At 44.5% G+C, this 23184-nt stretch overlaps 2 protein-coding genes across 4 annotated transcripts in view; one reads left to right on the forward strand and one right to left on the reverse strand.

The window, feature by feature from the left end:
* Positions 1–23184, forward strand: part of brf1a (BRF1 general transcription factor IIIB subunit a) — a 122468-nt gene that overhangs the window by 20223 nt on the left and 79061 nt on the right. For all 3 annotated transcript variants that reach the window (XM_086181890.1, XM_086181891.1, XM_086181892.1), the window contains exons 5-7: positions 1495–1526; positions 9017–9089; positions 21001–21150. In XM_086181890.1, coding sequence (XP_086038016.1) covers positions 1495–1526; positions 9017–9089; positions 21001–21150 — 255 coding nt within the window. The remainder of the gene's footprint in view (positions 1–1494; positions 1527–9016; positions 9090–21000; positions 21151–23184) is intronic.
* On the reverse strand, positions 11353–17026 carry LOC147246111 (BTB/POZ domain-containing protein 6-B). Its single transcript, XM_086181893.1, has 4 exons — positions 16097–17026; positions 14799–14889; positions 14472–14590; positions 11353–13358 (listed from the first exon to the last, which is right to left on the reverse strand). Exons 1-4 carry the CDS (start codon positions 16486–16488, stop codon positions 12326–12328), a joined length of 1635 nt encoding a protein of 544 aa, XP_086038019.1. The 5' UTR covers positions 16489–17026; the 3' UTR covers positions 11353–12325.

The raw sequence follows: 23184 nt of genomic DNA on the forward strand, positions 1-23184 counted from the left end.
CCTGGCAGCCTGGAGACAGGTGCACCTGTCACCACGGAGATCCTGTCTCCACGGAGACCGGCACTCCATCTCCAGTACGGTGGGATGTCCAGAGGCTGATAAAGGAGGTGTGCGTGCGTGTGAGCGAGAGTGTGTGAGGTCACACTGGGGCCAGGGACCAGTCAGTCAGTATATTTAGAGGAGTCAGAGGTGATGGTTCAGTGTGGTTTGATTTACCGTCACAGCTGCTGGAGTGAACGTGTTCATCTTGTCATTAAATGCACCTAAAACACACATTTACACGATTTTATGTCAGAATTCAGGTTGGAGGTTGATTCATGACAAAATATTAAAACTTTGAAAGGCAAAGATACTGTTGTTAATGGCAGTTTCTCTTTATTTTTAGTCCATTTTTTTGGCAGTTTTTTCATGAGCATAAATAGGTTTAAATTGGTCTGCGGTTGATTGCACCTAAGTTTAGCTGTTCTTCATATTTTAACAGATGTACTTATTATTATTATTATTATTATTATTATTATTATTATAATTATTACAACACCATATTTAAGAGATGCTAAAGGAAACTTGGTTCAGGTTCTCCCCTCACACCAAAGCTGTTTGCACCTGCCTTATATGGTTCGGGCTTTTCAGTTTGATAAAGGCCAAAATTACAGGTGTGAAACTTCCCCCGGAGCCCAGTCCAGCCCGGAGTAGGAACAGGTTGGGGTCCAACGACAGTCAGTCGCTATGCTGAGGGGTTCATCTAGGAGCTTCGCATGACATTTGTTTAGACTGGTGCTGGGAATCAATTAAAACAATATAATCCATTGAATCACAGTAAAATCCTGCAATTAATTACAGGATTAGAATATTAATAATTACTCTTATTTTATGTTTCTGTACATACAGAGAGGGGAAGAAAGATCTGATCACTGGAGACGCAGGTTGAAGCCCTGCTGAGCCCCTCATGTCTTTCTGTATGTACATGCGTTTGAAGTTGGAGAAACGGTCATATGATAGATTTGCATTAAATTAGAATGAACTTGTTAGCGTTCCCAGCACCGGTGCAGACTGAAGGCGCTTTCTCACATTCCGTCCTTGGCTTTGAGAACTCAGAACCTGGAAAGTTTGCTTTCTTGGTGTGATACGTTTGTCAAAGGAAACTGTTGAATCTCTAAGGCTGCATGTACATTCCCTAGTACACACGTGCCCAAATTTTAAATTATTCTTCGGGTCACATGTGGCTCCAGTGGGATATTGTCAACATGTAATCAGAACAAAGGCAATTAGAATCAGACTTTCTCTGAACTGTCCCAAGGCTCAGTCGGATAAGAAAATGAGTCTGGTTTTTGCCAATAAGACTGCCAACAAGCTTATACTCAAGATCTGTATTCACACTTTAATGTATGTAAAGTAAATGGAAACATAACCTCACCAAGTCCCCTGTCATCCTGATCCCAATTAGATTTCAGCTGTGATTCTCCTCCTTTAGTGACCTTAACCAGTTTTCCTCAGACATGCTCCTGGATCTCAGCGATCTCCTGCAGGTACGTTTCAAACCCACGTACAAGTAAACATGCATTAATTCATGAATGAAGCCACATACGTCAGGAAGGACAAAGTTTTTATTCTTTGGCGTGCTTTGGAACCCATCTTGGTACAACAAACACATCTACACTCTCCGCCTCTCGCCACTTCTCCCATAATGCATTGCTGCCCGGCCACTCACCCCCGCCGTCATCTTGCGTCCAGACTTTCACTGGTGTAATTAAACCTGAGTCGTGTTTGTGTATGAATTTAGAAACGCCTCCATTAGTCTGCATGTTTAAGGGCAGCCGATTGAGTGAGTCAGGGGTGTGGTGGTGGTGGTGGTGGTGCTAGGGGGACATTTCTCAGAGGCACAGCTGGTCGGGGGCTGCTTATTTTTATGCGCCCAGCTGTCCTGGAGGAGTCGGCCGCCCCACCCCCACAGTCCACACCCCAGCATACGTATGCTGGGAGCAGATATTGGCTGACTGGAGTCGGGGGTGTTATTAAAGTCGTGCATGTAGGCTGCTGGCTGGCGTTATTCTACCAATCTGTTTTTTTTTTTTTTTTAATGCACCCCCACCCATCAGGCCTCTTGCTCTGCTCGGCATTGTTGGGATGAATGAGATGGTTTTGTCAGGCTCGGCCTCGTGTCCTCAGGCTGAGGTATTGATTATATATTGATGTATCTGTCAGCGTTCTCCTCGGGTCATGAGCAACGCAAGGAGACCATTGCAAATTTTTCCGTTTTTTTTCAGTCCAATGGTGTTAAAAAATGTCAAGTCAATTCATCTGATGAAGCGGTAATTATTCTCTCCATTTAAACTTGTCGGGACATGATGCAACATGTTTTTTTTTTCCACTTTAAGATCTGATTACAACATACAAGACGTTGTAAAAAAATGACTTTCAAGGAGTTGTAAATGAGCAGTTGGACAAAGACAAACCATTGTACACCGAAGCCAAAGGTCGAAGTTTTTTTGTTTTTATGTTATGCTTTCATCTGCCGCAGAGTCTGAGAAATAAATGCTAGTAGAGATTAACAGCTCAATCAAGTTTTTCATGAATCCTTCTGGTATTTTTGTAAGTAACTGCCTAAATCTTGAGTTTTTTTTTCTAGATGTTACGTAAGTGCCCTGTGCATGGATGGAGTACAAGTTTAGGAGAGGTGGTGCAACAGGACCCGAGCGCCATCTTACAATCCCCAAACTCAAACTTCTACCAACAAGGAACATTTTAGGTCCCTTAGATACTGTATAATCTCTACTAGTCGTTCTCTACAGGCTGGAACCAGAACAGCTGGCATCCCCACATCTGCTAGCCTTAGAAAGAGGAGACTTGCTGAGGGTCTCTGATGTGGTCTGACGAGGCCCATTAAGAATCTCGATTAAAAGCATTTCCGGCAGAGGCCTCGTCCACCGTGTACACCTGTTGAGACTCGTCTGTGAGGTGGCCAGTAGCTGTCCTGTGTTTTTGATCCCAGAGAATCTTGGGGGGGTGGGGGGGGGGAACATTTCAGTGTGGAAAGTTCCACTTAGCACTGCAGAGGAAAGAGGATTACATTCCTCTCAGGTTTGTTTCACCAACTAACATCTTGTCTGCTGACTCCCAGCTTGCTGAATCATTTGAGGTGATTTTGCTCAAGAGATGAAGAGAGATTTTTTTTAATCTCAAATAACCAGTAACCCTTCACTAATGGGAAGTGAAACGGGAACTCTGGGTCAGTAAGAGGGACGAAGCTCAGCACAAACAACAGTTGCGATCCTCGTGTACATCCTAATGTGTTTTAGGTGCAGGACGACAACTCGTGTGAAAACAATGGATATTTGCTCTTGGAAGGTGCATTTAAAGAAATTTCCTGAGTCGTTAAAGTTGTCACGGGTGATGGTGAGGTAGCCCTCGGCTGTGAGGCGGTGGTGTGTCATGACGGAAAGCTAAAAGGTGGTTCAGTTAAACTCATCAGATCTAGAAAAACCATTTTCTCTCAGTGATACTTGGGGGCAGCATATCCATCTCGATGAATCTGTCGATCCCTCTGGGAATTTTCACTGCCAGTGTAACATTGCAGCTCCCGCCAACGCTGAGATGATGCTAAATTGGCATGAGGAGCATGCATCGACGCTAACCAGGGACGGGCGCACATTGTTCAAGTGGTAGTCATTGGGGGTCATTGTTGTGTTGTGCTTTTACACAGTCCACCCCTAATTCGCACACTGGCTAATTCCTCCAGCTACTAAAACTAAATGAAGCATTGTTGGACCTGCAGGTTCTCCTTCCTCACCTGAGGGTTTCCAATCTTTTGAAATCTCAACGAAATGACTCCTAAATATGTCGTTACTGTTTGAAAATTGGGCTAAAAATGTTTACATTCAACTGGAAACCCGACAAGTGATGTAGAAGACAAGACATCTTGTATCTTAGAAATAAACTTAATTGAGATTTTCAATGCGAGGGAAGGACAAAATCTCATTTGATGGAACTCTAACAAGCTAATTATCAGATGTGTAATTACTTGTTCAAAGCTTAGGCTTTTTCTCTGGATGTATCTGGAGGGGATATTCTCCTGCTGCTAAAAAGATGTTTATTTAGTTCTTCAAAATCCTAATGAAGAAACATTCTTGCTTCACATGTAATCACACATCTCCTTCAAGTACTTCTACCCATCCTGTTTCCTCCTACTCTGCTGTTTCTGCGATTGCATCTGAATTCCTCACTGGAATCCGCTTCCCAGAATAGCAGAGGGAGCATCTGTGTCCCGGCCTGACTCCAGAGGGGGCTAAGAGTGAGAGTCGTCTGTCTGCTCCGATCACCCATGAACCCCCCCCCCCAAGGTCTAGAGTCTGCCTGAAGGAATGACAGAGATCAGACCCGAGTTCGCGCCCTGATCCTGAAGCTTTCGCTGCCTTCTGCCTTCGCTTTTATCCTGCAGCCACTGAAACTCAATTCTGGGCCTTAATGCTGTTAATGGTGAAGAAAGTGATAGATGTGCAGCTTTGTTATTCAAGAGTATTCATCAATAGATCCTTTCAGATACAGCGGGGGGGGGGGGGGGGGGCGGGGGAGGCCGCGATTTACTGCCGAGCCTTCTGGAGGTGTTGTGGTTAAATTACAATGAAACATCTGTGATGGGAGGTGCCACTGTGATAACCCCGATGACACACTGGCCCTCGTCCACCGCCCACCAGGTCTGTACTCAGAGAGCGGGGATGAGGGGATGTCTCCTTCTCAGAACGTTTTTATAGTTTGATGTGGGAGGTTTTCATGGTAGACGTACTAGAATGAGGGGTGGTGGTACTTTAGAATTGTGATGAGCAGATCCTGCCATTCAGTGTGAAGCAGCTTTTAAAAGCATCTTCATTCCATGGTTGGTTTCCTATTATTGACTTCTCCAGTCACATTTCCTCACACTTCTCCATTTTTCGTCCATAAGTCAAAAGGAGGGATGCACCATATTGTATTGAATCGCTGATATATCTTATATACCGATACTGTACATCTGATTTGGCCTATAGTGTTTTTACTGATGGGAGTGGCATTGCTCAGAGGTAGAGTGGCCGTCTAGCAACCGATGCTGATTCGATCCTCACTTCCCCTGGTGACCATGTCCAAGTGTCCTTTAGCAAGATACTGAGCCCCTAATTGCTCCTGATGGCCCTGTGATGGACTGGTGACCTGTCCAGGGTGAACCCCGCCTCTCACCCAATGTCAGCTGGGACAGGCTCCACCCCCCCCCCACCCTTAACGTATAACTGGCATAGAAAATGGATGTATTTACTTCAATATTACTTTTTAAAATCAATTTTATATGATAGTCACATTTTGTACATACTGAAAAGCCTGTAAAAATAGTGAATTTTAAAAAGTAGCATTTTTCGTAATCTTCAAAAACATTTCGAGACGCTCAGAAATCCTGTTTATTGTTGTTCCCACAACATTGATGAGTAAAGAAGAGACTTTAGCAAAACCGGGACGATATAAATATCCCCTTCATAGAAGCCGATACCGTCGATGTCCCGCTATTGAGATAAGACGGTCCTTGATATCGTCCCACAAACAGGGGAACTCGAGGTGTTCGTTGGGAAGTGATCGCAAAAAAAAATTGAGCATGAAAACATAAATATCCAAAGAAAACATGCTGTATGAAACCGAGGAGCTGTACAAAAAATATGTACAATATAAACGTTAAGAAATATTAAAGTAGAACCTGTAAACACTGGAGGATCAAAGATCAGCACAAGTGGACAAACAAATGGATAAACCGATGTTTTCCACAGTCATGCATCGCAACGTTTACTGGCAAATACAGAAACATGACCAGCCAAATGTGCTGCTGGACATCATGTGTTATAACTCGCATTCTGACATGTCAGCGGTTCTTTATTGTAGTAGCTCGTCGGTGTGATGCCAATCTGAAAGGCTCACTCATAGTTTTAGTTGGTTGTCATGTAAATACAGTCATCTGCCCAGGTTTGCTGGCTCTGTGGAGCCAATCTGCTCTCGGCCTGTAATTTATGACTTGTGGACGGTGCACAAAGACATGTTGGCTCACTGTCCAGTTGGTGGTGCATGCAGCTGTAGGTGGCTCGCTCAGAGAAGTATGATCATGGATGCTCCTGCAGCTCCGGCGTCCTGTTCTCCCCGCTCCTGTTCTTGCCCAGCAGTCGCACATATCTGCTCTTTTTCACGCTCAGTTGAAACGACACACACAGAAGCTTTTCTTCTTGTTGTCAAGAGGTCACCATTTCATCCCCGGCTAGAATGGAGTGGCAATCCGGTAGCACATAACGCACAGAACGCCAGACCTACATGGAAGCCGGATTGTTGTGTGATTGAAACTGCCAGTGCATCTGCTGGACTGGAACTAACTGGGTGCCTTGTGCAACAGTGCCAAGCTGTTACGTAGCCCCTTGAATTGTTACTTTCTTCCCCAAAACAGTGGACTTTGCTGTTGAAATAGTCTGACACAGGTGAGTTTTGAACAGTTTTACAGTTGTTACTAATCGGTCCCCTTTAGCTTTGAGCTAAAAACTGTGGCTGGAGCTTTCTGACTGGCACAAAGACATCATGCAGGGCAGAAAAAAACCTTGGCGGGAGTCCAAGACAACTAATGATGTGCATATGAAAGTCAAATTCTACTTTTTGGGCAAAATAATGTTTTAACTGCATAAACTGTTGGTCTGATCTAAATGCATTGTAGTGTAAGATATGCCTGTCAGTGTAGATAAAGCTTTTGGTTCTTGGCTGATTTAGTTTTTCATGCTCTAAGAGTTACTTGATACACGGCTTTCATCTATGTGATGCTCCCATCTTTGCAGCCAGGATTCACTTACACCTCAATTTGTCTGACTTACCAGGTTTTGTCCTCCAAAGATTCCACACAAGTCATCCAAACAACCCTCTTTTTTTCAGGGAAAACGCTCTTGTTTTCCTGCTGATGTTTTTGGTGCAGCCCCCGCCGGTGTAGATGTCCGTGAAAGGTCAGCCATTTGATGATAAAAATAGTAGCTCGCAGATAAATCAGTCCTGCTCTTGAACATATCAGGTCACCTTCAGAAGTAACAGTCGAGTGGGGAAAAAGCCCTTTTCTGATCTGGAGAGTGAAGGAAACATCAGTGTAGTGGGTCATCATGATTCAAACACACTCGTGTATCATGTGACCTCCACCTACAACCAGGATATCTCTGAATGCCGGTGGGGGAGGAGAGGGGGCACGCGGAAAGTTTGATTAGAAATTAATAGATGGAGGTTTGAGTTTGAGACCTGCCGGGGGGGGGGGATATCACCCGAGCTCAGCTTTTCATCTCACATATTGAAGTGAAATGTTGTCCAAGCTTTTAGTCGATTATGTAACCAGAACACTTAACCTGCTGCTGATGCAACAGCCCCGTTTCATATCCTAACCAAAGGAGCACAGGGAGAGCAAACACCTCGGCTGGGAATCACCGGCCAACCAACCACGGCTGTCCAGACTCTATATCCTAGGAAGGGCAGAGTTTATTCAGAGGTTTTAAAGGTTTGTTTGTGTGATATAGGACTAATGAGAGCTGCATGATGAATTGTGCAGTCATAGCACTGCAAAAAAAAAAGCAACCCACACATTCTTCACAAATGTCACAGAAATGCTGTAACTTTGTATGTTGCACTGATATTTACTCACAGAAAACATGATTTTGAAGACTAATTTAGATTTGTTATTGAGAAACACACATTTCAAAATCATCTGTTATTTGTGCGCATTTTTCTTGAAAACGAACAAATAATTGCATGATGCCATTTGTTTATTACGCTGCATTACTGCACACAGTAATTGCAGTATGACTTTTGCACCAAATCATGCCTCACTACAACTCCTAATTACTTCCTGAAGGCATTTCCGAGAGCACAGTAGGCACTACGACTGCTTGTTTACACAGAACCAAACAGCGCCGGTGTAATGGAGCATCTTGCACCGCGCTGATGTTCTGCAGCAGATGAGGGAACTGGGCAGCCTCAGTGTCTGAGCTGCTCTCAGCTGTTCCCTCTCTGGTCACTTCAATACAGAAGCAACAGCACTGTGATATTCCCACAACGAAAAGTCCCTATTTGTGGAGTCGTGATGTTACAGCGGTGATGACCTTTTTGATACACTTTTTTTTTCTCTCTCTCTCTGTTGTCACTGTGACCTTTGACTTACAAAACTGAATCCACTCGTCCTTGTGTGCAAGTGAATGTTTGTTCCAATTTGAACAAATTCCCTCGAGCCGTTACTGAAGAATGATGTTGAGTTACTGCCAAAAATGTCTTTGGAGGTCGCAGTGACCTTTGACTACCACTTCTGGTGGTGAATGTTTCTGCCAAGACACAACCAGGAAAAAAATCCCCAGAGGCATTTCTTGACTAGCATCATTCACACGAAAGCTAAAATACAGGTGTCCAATATGGCAGACCCTCTCTTACGCTTGCAGCCGTGGGGGTTTTCCTTTTTGATCAGGCTCATAGTTGGGGCTGCTTAGACTGGCCCTTAGATATGCTGCTATAGGCTTAGACTGCCGGAAGATCTCCCATGAAGCATGCCTTCGGGTCTCCCAGATCCCGGGTGCTGCTGGAGGAGGCTGCAGACCTGAAGAGGCTCAAGCTGCCACCCGTAGCTCCACCTGCTCACGTCCCTGTCTGTCCATCAGTCTCGTCCCTTTCTCTCTCTCTTTATCTCTGTCCCACTCTTTCCTTCTGCATAAATGTCTTCCTCCATTATCTGTCTTTGTCTCTTCCCCGCTCTCCCGCTCTCTTTCCCCCCAACCGGTCAAAGCAGAAGGCCGTCCCCTTTGAGCCTGGATCTGCTGGACGTTCCTGCCTGTTAAAGGAAGGTTTTCGTTGCCACTGTTGCCTGATGTTCTTGCTCATGGAGAATTGTTGGGTTTAAATTCATAAACAAAACTGACTTGACTTGATTTTTCACTTCACTCAGATGGAGGAATGACGGTCAACCCTGTCAGAGGTGGCGCGGTATTCTAATCTTTACTCTCCTCCTCAGGTGAATGTTTTCGTCTTGGGAAGGACGTTTCTCCTCCTGTCCAGGGAACTGTGCATCAACGCCCAGGCTATAGGTACGGACCTCTCCTTCACGCTGTCCTTGTCACTCTGCACCACTTTGTTGAAGCAAAATCTTAAAATGGTGAACCTTAACTCTGGTAGATACTCACAATACATATGAATATTTAAAAATGCATCGAAAAATAGTCGTAGGTATTGATTCAGTGATTTTTCCCAGATTACCTTGGTTTTTCCAGAATCCAGAAAAAAGGTTGTGATCTGATTTTTTTTTTTTAATTGAGTCATGTAAAATTTCAATAATCTGTTTGTCAGGAAAACTAATGAACATGTAAGTGCTTGATTGGTTGGTTTCTGGGTTGATGGAACACATTTCTTGGAAGCAGCGGTGAAAGGAAACTGGTTTGAAGGTGATCCAAGCTCTTCGGAGCGTTCTCTCTCTCTCTCTCTCTCCCTCCCTCTCTCTCGCCCTCTCCCTCTCACTCCTGCAGTAATTTCATAGATGGTTGTCATGTCATCAGCAAAGTGCTCCTATTGTAAACCAGTAAACTCCCTAAGAATATCGCTCTCCCATCAGTCTTTGCTTCAGACTCTGGTAATTTGCAGAGGAAGGCGTACCACAGTAACTCTCCCTGCCTAATATTCCCATTCTGTAAAGAATATTGATATGGAAATGATTTCTCCTCCTTTGGTTGTATCTGCGGCAGATAAAATGGTATATAAATGGATTGATATGACACCCTTCCACTTTGTGCATCATCTGAGTGCATCAGTATTGTGTCATTCATTCCGCGGCTGCTGAGGTCCCAACCAGCCCTCGGATACACCTGAATTTGTTGAGCATTTCAACGCACGTGGTGAACGTATCGCTTTATTTAGCCGCTGACGCAAAATGGCTGAAAGCGTCTTATTGTTTTCTATCAGACTTTAGAACGATAGTAAGATTTTGTCCGACCAAGAGCTTGATGCTGATGTACTTGTGTCTCGTCATATACGTATTCTGTTAACAGCAATGTAAAACACAGACATCGTCAAAAGGCATTTGAGAAAGTGACTTCTACTTTATAAATGAATTCAAGGCTGCACACCTGTGATTTTACTGTTGCACGTAAACGGGACAGACTGAAGGAGCAGGCTAATGTCCTGGCTGAGCTCTCCTCCCTTCATGGCGGAAGCTCCAACAACATTTGGTGCAACGTTTTCCCACCGTTCCGATCAAAAATGTAACCTCATTATCTTCATTTCCTCTTCTTCCGTACAGTTTGCGATGGCTTTCAACTCCTTCGTACAGTTGTTTTCCTGTTTTTGTATATTTTTTTTTACAATGAAAGTTGAAGGGGACTTGTTTAGATTTTCAACATGGCGATCTCACACACCTGTGGGACATCATTCCCAATCGAGAAAACAGCCCCGAAAATTGAAACCAAAGAGATCAACTTCCTCTCAGTCCCTTCCTCAAGAAACTGCATGAATAAACAAGGAAAGAGAAATGTGTTTAGTCAGTCGGGGTTGTTGTTCATTGTGACAGGACTTTGCCTCCGAGCGCACAGTGCGCTCAGTAACCCAAAGGCTCATTGACTGAGCTCCATTCTGCCATGTAATTCTGCTTTTTCCATCTTTTATTTGATTTCAACTGTTTGCAGTTTTGTATTCATGTTGCAGTTTTCCGCGGGTAATAGCACAGATCATACTGTTGTTGTACGGTCTTCTCCAGGCAGGGTGGTGGGAGGACTGATCACAGGAGTTGTGTGTGAAACTGGCTGCACTCCCCTCAACGTACGCTGTAAATGGTTTGTGTCGTTGGCGTCCAAGTCAACTAAGAATTGCGGGGATGCTGATTCCAGTACTGATGTTCGAGAATGCGTCAGGCCAGCATGAGGTTCTTAATCAGCAAAATGCTGTGATGCGGACTGTCGTGGCTGACCAGTTTCGTGCTGATGCTGAGAGCTCTGGTATTGCATCAATATTCAGTTATGACTGAAAGGATTTTTGCATCCTAAAGCTACATGATTAGGTCCTGATCCGCTGAGACAGAGATTTTGTTAGATTTTGATATACAGAGGGGTGTGGAACACTTCATATACATATTTGCACCCCAGCTATTAATTTTTAATCAGTTCTGTCCTGCATGGATGGAAAGATGACGTAGCAAAGCACCAGCGTGCTCCATTTATGGGCTGAAGAAGAATCTGAAGTCCTGTGGTTGATCGGAGCCGTTTTGTTGATGCTGGAAATGAGATGTGCTTGTGATGTGCTGCTCCTACCACAGCGCGCAAACACACACACAAACACACACACACACCAGATAAACATTAACAATATTATAGGAAATGTAAGTATCTGACTTTATTGTCTGCTTACTGTGACTACAATATGCACTGTGCAGCTGTATTTGAGAGAATGAACAAAAATATAATCAAAATAAATATGAATTCAGACTTTGCATCAGCAGATTCTCCATATGAAAAAAAAAAAAACCCAGGATCTTTACTACCTCTGACTGATCCTCAAAACAAAGCCTCTTGGCTCTTGCTTAGGAGCCAATTGACCCCAGGTCTGGGTCCAAGCACTGAAAGACCCTCAAAGTTTTCATGAACCAAGATGCAGTTCACTTTGGGGTAGCCAGAGGGCACTGCTGCTCCTCACATCCCCACTCCCTCACCCAGGCACCATAAAGATGTGATGTCTGCAGCCTCGATCGCATTTGAACCTTTATGTTCCGTCAAGTGTAGAAGCATTCCCAACACATCCATCCATCAACAGCATCAAGCTGTGAACAGTTAAATTGTATTTTACAAACGACACAAGGTTGCTGAGGCTTTCCTCTGAAGTGCAAAATAACTGTTTCTGACAGGATTTCTACTTTTTTTTTTTTGCATTTAGAATAATAACACTACATGAAGTTTGCTCCTTGTGTAATATTGCTGCTTAAACTATCGTAACAACATGGTATATAGACTTGCAGTTACACAATTTGAAGCAGCCCCTACTACATGTTCCAGTTGTTGAGCTCAGCTTGATTACATAACCACAAATCACTGTATTAATGTTGTTCCCACAGCAGCCGCAGCCCTTAGACACAGACATCAGAGCAAATAACAAAATATTTAAATAAAAAAATAACATTAAATTAAATAAGATAAAAGAACAGCTCGTCCACTTGTAGAATAGTCTCTCAAAGATGTAACCAGGCCATTTCGTGTGACATTGCTCAAGTTTCTTTAATGCTACATTACGTCGAAGGCTGGGAGGCGAAGAGGAACCTTATTTCCCATCAGCAGTCCAGAGCAGCTTATGCATAGAACACGAGCTCTGGGATCTGTCCTCCCTGTACTCCGGTCCCGTTGGTGCTGTCGGAGGAGCACTGAAATTGAAATGTCACCTTCCCACACTGCACCTCTGTCATGCCCTCCTGGCCAAAATAGCTCAGTTCATTCCCATCCAGCACGGCGCTCACCGTGTAAAATGCATCCTGCTCCACTTGAACAGGGTGCTCGAACCACACCGGAAACGTACTGCTCGAGCCGTCCGACACAAACTTTGTCAGGTTCTGAGCCAGGATCACTCCTTGTCTCTTCAGTTCGATTTTGACACTGTACTCAGCTTTGCCTCCGCTTGACCCGTACAGCCCCAAGCCAGCAATAAAGATCCTCTTGTCCACTGCGAACTGAATACTGTCACACCGGCCACGGTAGCGCCACTGATTGCTCCGATAGGCCGAAGATTGGAAGCGGTGGCACCGCTGAGGTGCCAAGCCCTTCCTTGTCGTCAGCGGGAAGTCCAGCTTGGGCTTTTTAGCGGCTGTGTACCACAAGAACACATTGTGCGTCTCCTCCAGTGTCAGGATATCAGATTGTGCCGCCCCGTCTGCGAACTCTTCCAAGCTCATGGTGGGGATGCGCACTAAGAACAGTGCCTTCCCCAAGACATCTCTCTTGTTGCGGGTGGTGGGCCCCAACCCTTGTCTCTTGCACTCTGCCGTGGCCCAGTTCATAACCGCCTCAAACACAACCACCTCCTTGGTGTTGAGTGTCTCTCTCCGTAAAATGATCTCCAGTGTCTGCAGGTCGATCTCGCAGAAGCCCTCTGAGCATAGGGCCAGCTCGGCCTGGGCATCGATCACCTCCCAGCAGCGCTGCGTCAACTCCGGCTCCTCGAAAAGACGGCTCTGGGAGAGAAGCACGCAGGCATTCTTGGCCTCCAGGCTCGTTTCCAGAAAGTTGACACAGGCTTTGGCCAGTGCAGGGACAATGTACTTCTTGGCAGCATACAAGGTGGCCAGCACCGTGTCGGCCTCCAGGTCGATCTCATCGCTGTACATGTACCTGGTAGAAAGGAACCAAGTTTTAACACCAGTACATGTACACAAATCTGAACTTGGAGAGAAAAGTCTACTCCTAAATACAGTTCTGACATTTGAGATACGGTCAGCTGATGAAATACAGAGATGCTGCATCTCAGCAGGCTTCCTGAAGTTGGCTAATCAGAAGACAACAAGATCTTTTTAAAGAAACAAAATTTACACTGGCTTAATGGGGAGGATGGAGAGCTTTGTCAACCATGAATCATGCAAAGCTACTTTAAAAAAAAAATAGAGCTAGAAATTAGCATAATAGGTCCCCTTGAAGATAAGACTTTATTAATCCCTATGGCTAAATTCCTAACCAGAGGGCACTCACAGAGGGCACACTTCTGCCAAGGCGATAAGACATTTGTAATCTTGCTGACAGACAGGTGCTTAGAGAAAAGAGACCTCTGCCAAACGCCATGTCAAAAAAGGCTATGTTGTTTTTTTTGCTATCTTTAACGAATCTGCCCCAAAATTTAATGGGTTTTCCTTGGCCCATGCTACGTCTCTCCACCAAGTTTGGCTACAATCGGCCTCACAGTATTTGTGTATTCCTGCTGTCAATCTGCACCAATCGCATGATTTCATTGGCCGAGGTTAATACGACGCCACAGATTTCCACCATTTTAACTAATCACTTCCCGTTTTATCATGCGATGTTAAAGTGGACCAAAAAAAAAAAAATAAATAAAATCATACCACTCCGTGACACCGGTTACCGATGTCACAGCGCCATCTGCCCCTTTCAGAGGGCCAAACATGCAACGGACCATGTTGACCAAGCAAATGTGACTGAATGAGCAACAAAGGCGGGTTATTTATAACTGCTGGTCTGCTTATATTCCCCTCTAAGAAAATTGCCAGGCTGAGGATGAGGAGGGGGGGGGGGATTTCTACTAGAACAAAGAGTACTGAGAAAACCAGCAATTACAGAGCACTATGCTGCTGCCACTGGTCTCTTGCGCTCCCAGCATTTTGGCATTCGCCTCTGCTTAGCTTTGAATGAGTAATAATACGCTTTGAAGTGACACTGACTGCGCTTGTCATCTCTCCTTCTGGTTGGCTGCGTGAGGGATGGTGAGTGGCTTACTTCAGCAGAATTAGAAAAGCAGCAGGTTCCACATCTGGGATATGGATCTCAGACTCCTCCTCCGCCAGATCGCCGTAAAACATGGCACAGAAGACGGAGCTTCCCACGGCCAGCACATACTGGGAGGGAGAGAGAGAGGGAGGAGCAGAAAGATGCATCAGAGGAAAACACAATCTCTCTGCTTTTCTAAGTTCAGCGCATGAGCAAGAGTAGTTATTTTCAGTTGCGGAGGTGAAGACTGATCTAAACATGCATTTAAATATAAAATCAACATCCCAGCCTATTTAATCCTCTCATAAAGGGAAATAAAATGTAAAGCATCTTTACCTTGTGTGCTGGAACCTTCTGCGAACCCCCCAGGGGGCCCACAATGAAGTGGACATCAGCCATCAGCTCATTGTTAAACATCAAGGCATTCCTGCAAGCAGAGCAGGTTTCACAAATAAGCCTCAAGTATTGTATAACAGTCCTCCCACACTCACTTTGCCCAGAGACACCAGATCTTTTCATAGGTTTGGGGAGGATACAGTCGTAGGACTGCAAATAGGAGTACTTCTCCTGCTAATCCTTTCACTATAGTTTTATCAACTCAAACCCTCACCAAGAAAATAACAATAATAATAAAAAAAAAAATCAAAAATGCTCATCAAATGATCCCAGCGGCTCAAATTTGACCAGAATACAACAGAGATATCACAGTTCACATTATACAAGACTAATAAAATCAGAGTGTCATGACCCAAAGAAATCAATCATACAATTGGCTACGGATTAACGTTTGGTCAACTCAGAGCTAAACCTCTATATGCCTTTATTTAGTGAGCTATAACACCAACTAGTGCTGCAGTTAATTAGTTTCATCCATGATTGAAAATTTGAGAAATGTTAGTCAAAATCTCCCTGAACCTTAAGTGTTTTTTTTTTTCAAATTGGGGCTGCAAAGAGTACTTTATTAAACTTTTAACATTTTTGATAATTTATTAATTTCATTGATGTATCAACCAAAAACGAGAAATATCTACACTTGCTGCTTCCAGACTCTCAAAATCAGGAGTTTGTTGCCTGTGTGTGTGTGTGTGTGTGTGTGTGTGTGTGTGTGTGTTTATGACAGAAACTGAAGAGGTTTGGACAGTTGGGTGTTCAAGAGGAGACATCTGAACACGCCACCATGGGCTCTGAATTTATGATCTCCCAATTTCGTAGACTAAATAATTACCAGTGAAAATAATCGTCAGTTGCAGCCCGAATTTAAACCCCGTCAACTCATTTGTCCAACTTCTCAAAGACTCCAATAAAAAAAAAAAGACAAAAAAAAAACATCAAGTCCTGACAGGTAGGAGTTGAGATCCAGCAACTGTTTGACTTTTAAATAAAAGAAAAAGAAAAGAAAGACTGAACAGGTTAATTATGATCCAAATTGTTGGCGAGAAATAGTATTTCGATCCACTCATCGGTGAATTGTAGCCGCTCCATTAATGTAATTGTACTCTAAGTGGTGCGGTAGTTTTTGTTTTTTCCAAAATAAGTGATCTAACGGGGCTTGTATCTGCCCTCCTGTGGTATTTGTACTCGGAGTTGCTGTCACGTCGTGATGACCAGCTGCTACCGGGGTGTTGAAGAGTTACCTCTCTCTCAGCGTGGGGTGGCTGCACTGCCAGCTCGGGGGCTCGACGTTGTTGTTGTTGATGTTCTGCTGGGTGGTCGGGGTGGTCGCCGCGCTGCTGCCGCTGGCCTGGCTCACCTGCACCTCCTTGGTCTTCTCGGTGTCCGCCACCGTGGTGCCGTTGGCCAGGTTGGTGGTGGTGTTTGCGGGGTAGAGCTCCGCAGCCATCTTCTTCTGCTGCTGCTGCTGCTGCTGCTTCTTGCTGGTCAGGGACAGCGTCAGGATCTCATAACATACCGGCAGCTTGCCCGGCAGCTTCTTGGACTTCTTCAGGGTTTCTGGCAGTAGGAGTAAATAAGTCAGACACCTCATGATCCGGCCATGATGGAGCAACCTGCAGTCTGCAGTTGGCATCAGCTCAAGCAGCCGGGCGTCTTCGTGTAATATCCGGTGAAGCAGATCAGTGTTTGAGGGGGTTTGTCAGCGGATAATTCAGTCGTCCCTGTGTCAAGTCCGGCTCCAATGCGTTAGAACGACATCGAAGTTTACACCCGTAAATAAATATCCGCCTAGGCCCGGTGGCTTCCTCCGCCAACTTCGACACCGCGAACACTTTTCCTGCCGGGCTTCGCGGTCACCTCATCCTCTCAGGACGGAGAAACGTCCACGCAGCGTCGTTTGTTTTCCCTTTCCAGCGAGTGGGTAATCCGGACAGTCACCGCTGCTGCTCAAGTCCTTCCTATTTCTCCCCCTGCCCGCCTCTGCGTTAATCCTCACGGGTATCGCTCCCGCTTTCTCCGCACCGGCTGTCCACCGACACGAAGCCTGTTACTCTGCTCTGTTGCAGCCGTACGGATCCGAGGTAAATAGTCATTTGTCGGGAGTTTTTAAGGTCTGCTCTGTTTTTTCTGATTTTTTTTTCGCCGTGATCCCCTCGGACCCCCAGTGCCCACTGCAGACCAATCAGATTGACGCACCGCGTTGACGTCAGAAGGACAGAGGCGCCTCCCTCAGCAGCTCCGCAGAATGCGTCACCGGACACATCGCTCCTCCTCCTCCGCCCCGCTGGTTAGAGCCGATACTTTGATAGATATTAAATGGTTTAAAACTCGTTTAAATGTGACCCTAGCGCCCAGGACAGTAAAATGATAATCAACATCAAGAAGGCGCGCGCGCGCGCACACACACACACACACACTCACACTTTATATTTAATATGGATGAGCAGTATTTTCTTCAATGAATTCAGACTTTGCGTTTTTGCCCAAAAAATGACTGTCAAAATGGAAAGGAAGCTTAAAAATGTGGAAATCAGAAATAAATGTTTCCACAGCACTATTTCAGACATTTTTATGATAATGATAAGTTCACCTGCCATTTAAAATGTTTAAATTACAAGCAAATTGATATTTTATGGTTAAATATTAGCGAGATCCTTTATAACAGTGACTTAGGAATGATATGAAATAATTCTCATTTTTTTGTATCTGCTCTTATTTTCATGTTTGAAATAAAATGTATTAATCCCATCTTTAACTGAAGTCACTTCTGACAAGTCCCCGTGCTTTAAATATATCTTTTCATTGATAGTTGAGACTTTACAGCAGTGTGTAAATAAAGAGAACACGAATGGCTCCACCAGCTTCAGTATTAAATGATACTAACATGTTATTGCAGTAGTAATACGGAATAAGACATATAACGCTATTAAAGCTGCCCCGTTCTGTACTGTGTGTGTGAAGGATGTTGGGATTTTATGTTTTTGTCTGAAGTTTAGATACAGTATTTCACTAACATTAATTAATATGTAAATGATTTGTTTTTATGCAAAACTACACAAATACACAGCCAGTGATAAACACTAATGAGAAATTCTGGCATCAAAGTGGGAGTGAAAGAAAAAAAGAGAGGCGGCCCACTTTATATTTCATACTGTAAGAAGGGAGGAGACGAGAGGGAGGGAAAATGAGAGATATATTTTTATAGAGTGACATAAATTGTACCAGTGAAAAATCTCAGCGCGCATCAGCGGTGCCCAGGCTGAAGTGGCTGCGTCGTTTTCTTGTCACGGTGTCTTAAAGGTGTCGGTGGAGTTGCAGGATGGTCTAGTCTGATTGCTGTGTACTGTATTTTGGTGCGTCTCATGGCAGTTTCGGAGTGAATAGTTGGAAATTTAAGCAGCATCACACAATGGCAGATTCCCTTTACTGTGAGTGAGGAGATGTTGTGTTATTGCAGTTATACAGCAGCAACACACAACTTGACGCTGAGCTCCAGTCAATGCTGGTATAACGTGTATGGTGATGGGCCGGGTTTCGTGTGGCCGTCGGGCTGATCTTGATGGTCAACTAGACTTTTCTAACAAGTGGGTTGTTTGATGAGGATCACCTGGATGAGCCTGGACCCTCCCCATGGACAGCTGGGACCCCCCGAGACCCGCTGAGCGCTGTCAGCTTGGCACAATGAATGGTCGAGGCTGGGAATTGTGTGCTTTTCTCTGTTGAAAGTCTTCAAATACAGTTTTCTCCCAAACAGTCTTCTGTTAATATAACAAGGTTGGGGCGTAACATCCATGATGAAACGATGATTTAAGATTCCAAGACATTGTAATTTGAGAATGAGATGAATGATCTTGACTCCTTTCCCGACTGGGTGCAATGATTTGACGCAGCTCCCCGGGGGCCAAATTATTACCTTGATCAAAAAAACCCCAACAAACCAAAAGTTTGTTGACAACTAGAAAAGCGACTGCTGCTACTAATCATGAGTGACTTTGTAAGAGAGGATAAGGAGGATTACTTCTAGACAAACCAAGACCCTGAACTTGATCTGTTGGTCACATTTGAGGTATGCTGACACCTTCCACCCACTACCATTAGTTGTGTTAAGCACAGAGGAGAAAGGGTGTCCATCTTCTTGTCTGGCTCTGGGGATGATGTGTCTCCCTAAAAGATGGCACAATCCTTCAACACAATCGCACTCACACATCAAAAGGAGCAAGTTAGCGGCTGTTGTCTTGAGGTGGTCTTTGATTTTGGAAAATAACGGTGATCAGGAGCAGGTTGAGGGAGAGCAGGTAAAACTGCAGCACCAACTGACCCCAGGCCTGTTTATGCATCACGAGTTGATTTTATTCAATAGGGGACGAAGGATTCAAGGCTTTCTCAGAGCAGTCTCTTTGTCCGTGCTGATCCAGCCTGACTCTGGGCTCAGCAAAACTCGGAGCAGCGATGACCAGCTCTGCAGACGTATCATTACACGGTGCAGAGGGGGAAGGGATCAGCCTGGATCTTATTACCAGCTGGCTCTACCAGCTTTCCACTGGCCTGCTCTTTAAACGCAGCCACCGACTTCAAAGATATTTGACTCCACTGTCATAGCCAGGGCATGAAAATGTCCTTTTTGTCTCCTGACCATAGAACAAAGAGTACCGCTCTTAATTTCAGTAAATTAGATTTTGTAGCATGCTAAGATCATTTTTAGAATTAAAGAAACCAGACAAAAGGCAATATGGCCACCTGCCAGATTGTTTTCATGGCAAAAGCATGTGGTGCTGATAGTTTTTCCTCTCCTCTGCAAAGTATTTTTCCATAAAGTTTATGATATGCTTCACTGTGCAAGTGTCTCAGAGACATTTGAGGAGCGAAAGATTTGAGTTTGTGATTGGAAGGTTTCCCACTCAAATCCTTTCGCCAGCTGAGAAAATTTGGACTGAAGCTGAATGAGAAACAGGCTGCATGGAGGTGCACTTGAGCTAAAATGCTAATCCTCCAGTTCTCCAGTGGAGCTCATTAGCAGCCAGCGGTAGCAGAGTGGTTATACTGGGAAGCTCACAGGTGCAAGTGGGTTTAAATCAGAAATGTTGCTGCTGCATTTTGCTGTCATTTATGGTCACCAGCGTGCTAGGATCTGTCGTCCTGTCTGTACTGCCTCAGCGAGGGTGGAACTAACGAGCCATCCGTTTCCCCGTGGAATCAAAAAAATGGGGGTTCTCGTGCGTAATGAACGGTCGATTGTTCTTACGCCGCAGTCTTGTGTCTTTAACCTGGATCCAGATTTTTCACCAAGGATATGACATTTGTGGACACAGTTGACCAGTGTTCAACATGTTCTCACGTTGTCAGGAAAAATAGTAATCAGAAACCTTTGCTGATCCTGGATCAGTTGTCTCCAGTCTTTTCCTGTGCAGGGATTTGCCTTCCAAATAAAATCAGCGATGCTGTATTGTTATGGTTTTGTAAAAGGTGCTTTGGGAATCTTTAAAAAAAAAAAAGAAGTCAGGTGATTTTTTTTGTGAGCTTGTTAGCAGCTAAGCTAACACCCCCCTTCTGTATTCTTTGCTGTATATGTACACTACTTATAGAAATATTACATGATGTACCCCGGTCTACCTTCTTGTTTTTCATTCCTCTCTATCACTTTTGCTCACACGTTGCTGTGTTATAGACACTGCAGCAGGATTGCCACGTTTGAACGATTCATAGATTTTTGCATTTTGATGGACGAGCGCGAACGTGAATGTTGTCTTTTAACATATATAAGTCTACATTCTTTTATAAGCTGACTAGGACGTCCACAAATGCCTACAACATGGTGACTAGCAAAAATAGCTCATGCACAATCCTTTAAACCAAAACCTCATGTGTTCACATGCTCAAACCCAATACTTCAGCCTTAAATGAATGCCCCGAAAATCCAACACAACAATGGATGTCATCATTATTGATATGCATGAATTTTTTTTTTGTTTTTGTAAAGGTCCATGTGCTATTCTTGACAAATTAAAGAATTCATGAAAACCTCAACATGTTCAATAAGTCATCGTCCTGCTTCGGCCCCATGATTCAGATCTGCTCCATTATGTACTTCAGTTTACACTAAAACACACGAGTCTAAAACTAAACTAAACCTGTGTGCCTCCACCAGACCCGTGTCTTTATATTCCACGCTTCGCCCAGATGCTTGAATTTGGGGAGAAGAACCATGATGTGTCCATGACTGCGTTGAGGCTGGTGCAGAGGATGAAGAGGGACTGGATGCACACGGGACGAAGGCCGTCGGGACTCTGTGGAGCAGGTTAGCGTGAGACGAGGCTGGGTTTGATATTGAGTGTGTGGGCTGAGGAGGACGCTTCTCTCAGGTGAGTGATGCTGGCAGCAGCTTGAAGCTCCGAGCAGCCGGCCTGTTAGAGGAGTCCTGGTTCCAGTCTCAGGAGAAAAACCTGACATGATGCTGCTGGTAATGACGATTCGTCAACCCGAGCTGCTTCAGCAAGTCTACTCTGTAACCATCAGTGTGTGATACTCTCTATATTATTATATAACATCATATCAATAATAAATGAGATCTGAGCAGTCAGACGTTAATGTGTCCTGGGTGTGTTGACACCTGCACTTGTGATCAGGTCCTACATGGTAAAGCGATACTTTACCCTCAAACTGTATTTTGCCTTTGAGGTACTCACAAATTAGTGTCTTGAGCCCACAAATACTTTTTTTTTTTTTCCTCCCCCGCATCACTGCCACCTGCCCTTTCACCTTTGCCCTTTCACGTCTTGTGAAAGGAAAAATTTCGCAGGCTACTGGTTGGGTTCCTCGGGTTTCCTCTGTCCTGGTCGGGCGTCCGCACGGATACATTTGGCTGCATCTGTAGGTGGAAGTTGGATGAGGGTACGTCTCCTTGTCCCCGCACAAGCGCGTCCTCTGGCCAGTTGAAGGCTAGTAGTATACCCCCAGATGAAACTCCTGGCTCTCAGTTGAAATGCAGCTGACACATGTGACTGAGGAAGCCGGCAGTCGTCTGTGGGGGCGGAGCAATGACCAGGACAGCTTAGAAAGGAAGAGTTGATGATGTAAAATTTGGGCAAAAAAAAAGGATCTCAACGTTTCCACTGAAAAGAAAAATTTGTTACGAAGTTTTTTTTCTTAAACCAGAGCTCAAGATTTTTTGTACGCAACAGGAAACGAACAACAGTAGCAAATGAATCAGACTCTTGTTTTTTTCCAGATTATCCAGTGGTTGTTGGTCGTCTGCCATCACAACCATTGGTGAGGCCCTCATGCTGTCATTGCCCAAGTTCCCTGGTGCAGTAGATTTGAAGCGGCAATCCGTGTGGTGGTTAAAGCGCCGTCGTACTGAATACACTTTGATATGAGGCGCTACCAGCTAAGACATCCTGAAATGGAATCACGGCTCCCTCTCCTCTGTGCACGTTTACGCTCACGGTTTCACTATTTGACTGTTCCTCTGCTGCATTGCCTGAATTATTGATCCCTCATCATAAATCATAGAAAGGGATACACTCAGATGGAGCAGGGAAGTTTTTGTACCCAAATATGATGCAAATATCACAGTTACAAACTAAAAACGTGTGACAATGAAGGTTGTCAGGGAGGGAGGAATTTCCAAATCTCATGGATTAGTTCTAATGAATGATTTTTAAGGATGAGGGAATTTGAGGAAGGATGCTGCATTTAGAAAGTCAAAGCAGCACATTTGCAGTTCTGTGGGTTCAAAATGACGACGATGAAATGTTTGAGAAAGTCCTCAGCGGAGCTAAAGGCAGCCACTTCCCTCCCAAAGGCTGTTAGAAGTGTGCATGTAGATGTAAAAGCATGCATCTATCTTTTAACAGGCTCTTGAGCGAGGCAACTCTAATGAAGGTTATATAACTGTTCTCCTTCAAGGCTCGCGCTGCGATTCATTGCATAATATTAGTGTTGTAGTGTTGTTACTCTTTTTAAAACTGTTTTGGTATGGGGGCGGACTTTTGCTACTGTGGGCCGAGGCGTTCCCATCCATCCAGTCTTCAGCACTGCGTCTGAGTGTCTTGAAGGTATCAAAGACACGATGACAGTTCTCTGCAATTAAACGACGCGTCTGCCATGAAACGAGGCAGTAAATAATGGCTTGATAGGACATCTTCTTTGTGCCTTTCACATGAGTGAATTCAGTTTACTATAAAACATGAACGAGAATAATGATGTAGTGAGATGGGCTCGCTTTAATGGGGAAACCGAAAGAAGATTAAAGAAACACGATTTGCAATTAGGAGTCGGGCTTGGAGGTGTGCATCGGTTCTGTTCCTACACACTCTCCCTGCGCACTTGC

This window comes from Aulostomus chinensis, chromosome 17, assembly GCF_037954235.1.
Source record: "Aulostomus chinensis isolate RoL2024-O1b breed Wild chromosome 17, RoL_Achi_v1.0, whole genome shotgun sequence".
Taxonomy (NCBI): domain Eukaryota; kingdom Metazoa; phylum Chordata; class Actinopteri; order Syngnathiformes; family Aulostomidae; genus Aulostomus; species Aulostomus chinensis.

Coding starts and splice junctions, on each gene's coding strand:
- LOC147246111 (XM_086181893.1), bottom strand. CDS start 16,488: ATGCCAACTGCAGACTGCAGGTTGCTCCATCATGGCCGGATCATGAGG. Junction 14,890..16,096: donor CACCCCACGCTGAGAGAGAG/GTAACTCTTCAA, acceptor CTCTGCTTGCAG/GAATGCCTTGATGTTTAACA. Junction 13,359..14,471: donor GCTTTTCTAATTCTGCTGAA/GTAAGCCACTCA, acceptor CCTTTCTACCAG/GTACATGTACAGCGATGAGA.